Here is a 1968-nt window from a genome sequence, read left to right on the forward strand (position 1 = left end):
AAGGAGAGCAATACCGATTAGACACTTTTTATTCTCTTCTGTTGTTCTGCCAATTTAACTGCTCAAACTTGATTGTTCTATCTTAATTTATAAACAACTTTAATTAAAAAGGCTAAACAAAATAAAATGCCATGTAAGAAAAAAATAAAAGATGTTCTCATTGTGTGCGCCTCTGACAGCAATATATACGTTTGTGCGAGCTCTAAATTCGAGAATCAATAAAAATCAGAATGATAATGATCTTTATTGCCATGTGTTTATACACACACTATACATTTGTTTTGGTTACGAAAGCTTCTACAGCATAAAAGGTAACGACAGTGATGAGAAACATACACAAGCATTAAGCTTCAGTTTTCAAAAGGTATATCCACAAGCAGTTTGTGGTTAGTTTTCAGTTCGACTTGGTCTCTTTCTGTGAGGGTGTGGGTGGCTCTTAAAAGAGCCGTTGGGTTCGTGGTTTAAAGGCGTTTATCCTCCGAACCCGTACAAGGTGCGTCCCTGTCGCTTCAGCGCGTACACCACGTCCATGGCGGTGACGGTCTTTCTCTTGGCGTGCTCGGTGTAGGTGACGGCGTCGCGGATCACGTTCTCCAGGAACACCTTCAGCACACCGCGGGTCTCCTCGTAGATCAGACCGGAGATGCGCTTGACGCCGCCGCGGCGCGCCAGACGACGAATAGCGGGTTTGGTGATTCCCTGGATGTTATCCCGCAGCACTTTACGGTGCCGCTTAGCGCCTCCTTTCCCGAGTCCTTTACCGCCTTTGCCTCTTCCAGACATGCTGCAAACACTTCTTGCTTCGGTCTGGCGACGAACACGAATAAAAAAAAGAGAGCTCCACGGACGTGTTTTACATTTGCTTACAGGACCTAAGTGAAACCAGCGCGCGTCACATGGCGCACCCCTCCCCCGCTAGTTAGAGCAGGACACAATGAGGTTTAATCCAAACCTGATCTAACGATGTCTGTCCTACATTTATAATATCATACCTGCAAAATATTTGAAGACATGATAATTGGCAGACGCTTTTAACCAGAGCGACGTACATATCTATAAAATATCTACATATAAATACATATCATCATCATCATCATCATCGTCTAGAGTTGCAGGAACGTGCACCAAAGTAAACGGAGAGCTACAGATGTCCTATCAAACATTAAATCAGTGCTTTTCAATTCCTCTTAACCCTTTCATGCATGGTGCCCACTACAGTGGACAGTTATTTGGAAGCTATTTTGAACCATTTAGGTCAGTGGTTCTCATCCGTCACGAAAAACTTTTGACTGGTAGTGTATGTATGTATGTATCACACTCATATCACATCTAGTTGTTTTGGATAAGAATAAAACGTCAGGTCCGACAATATCGTGTCTTTTTTAATTTAAATCTAGATTTATTCGCATTGGCCCATGGAAACCTCTATGAACACACTTGACTTGACTAAAAAAGTGCAGGGGACGAATTTACATTTTATTAAAAAGTGTTCACGTATTCTACACTCATGGCGCACACACATTAGGATAGGTTAGATGCCTGCCTCCGTTGCGAGTCCCTGATCTTTATATAGGCGGAGCAAAATACTTCATAGCTCCGTCTATAGCGCATTGTGATTGGATGTTTACGCTGACTATACAGGAGACAATCCAATGGGCCACTGGCTGCTCGCTGATGGTCCTTGGCAAAAAAACAAAACATTTAGTCGGCCCCTTAAGTGCGTCGGCCCACCGGGAAAATGGTCTCGTTGTTTCCACCGGCGCGGCAATCTTTTTTCATCACTAATTGATGGATGTCTAAAATATAAAAATAAGGAGAAGCCTAAAACAGGCCCGAGGCCCTGCCTCGACAGGCCCTGTCTGAACTATGACGTGAAAATTGTCCCGAAGCCCGGCCCTAGGGGCCTAAAAAAGTCGGGGCCCGTCGGGCCTGGGCTGAAATGCAGGGCTCTATCTCTGATCTAGCACA

At 44.3% G+C, this 1968-nt stretch overlaps 1 protein-coding gene across 1 annotated transcript; it reads right to left on the reverse strand.

The window, feature by feature from the left end:
* Positions 1-428: 428 nt before the first annotated feature.
* Positions 429-813, reverse strand: LOC107694480 (histone H4). The gene has a single exon (XM_016494185.1). The coding sequence runs from the start codon at positions 781-783 to the stop codon at positions 472-474; it is 312 nt and encodes a 103-aa protein (XP_016349671.1). The 5' UTR covers positions 784-813; the 3' UTR covers positions 429-471.
* Positions 814-1968: the final 1155 nt, after the last annotated feature.

The sequence above is a fragment of the Sinocyclocheilus anshuiensis genome, unplaced genomic scaffold, assembly GCF_001515605.1.
Source record: "Sinocyclocheilus anshuiensis isolate Anshui unplaced genomic scaffold, SAMN03320099.WGS_v1.1 scaffold3619, whole genome shotgun sequence".
Lineage (NCBI taxonomy): Eukaryota > Metazoa > Chordata > Actinopteri > Cypriniformes > Cyprinidae > Sinocyclocheilus > Sinocyclocheilus anshuiensis.

Bases quoted from the DNA above. Each gene is read 5' to 3' on its own strand.
- LOC107694480 (XM_016494185.1), bottom strand. From the start codon at position 783: ATGTCTGGAAGAGGCAAAGGCGGTAAAGGACTCGGGAAAGGAGGCGCT.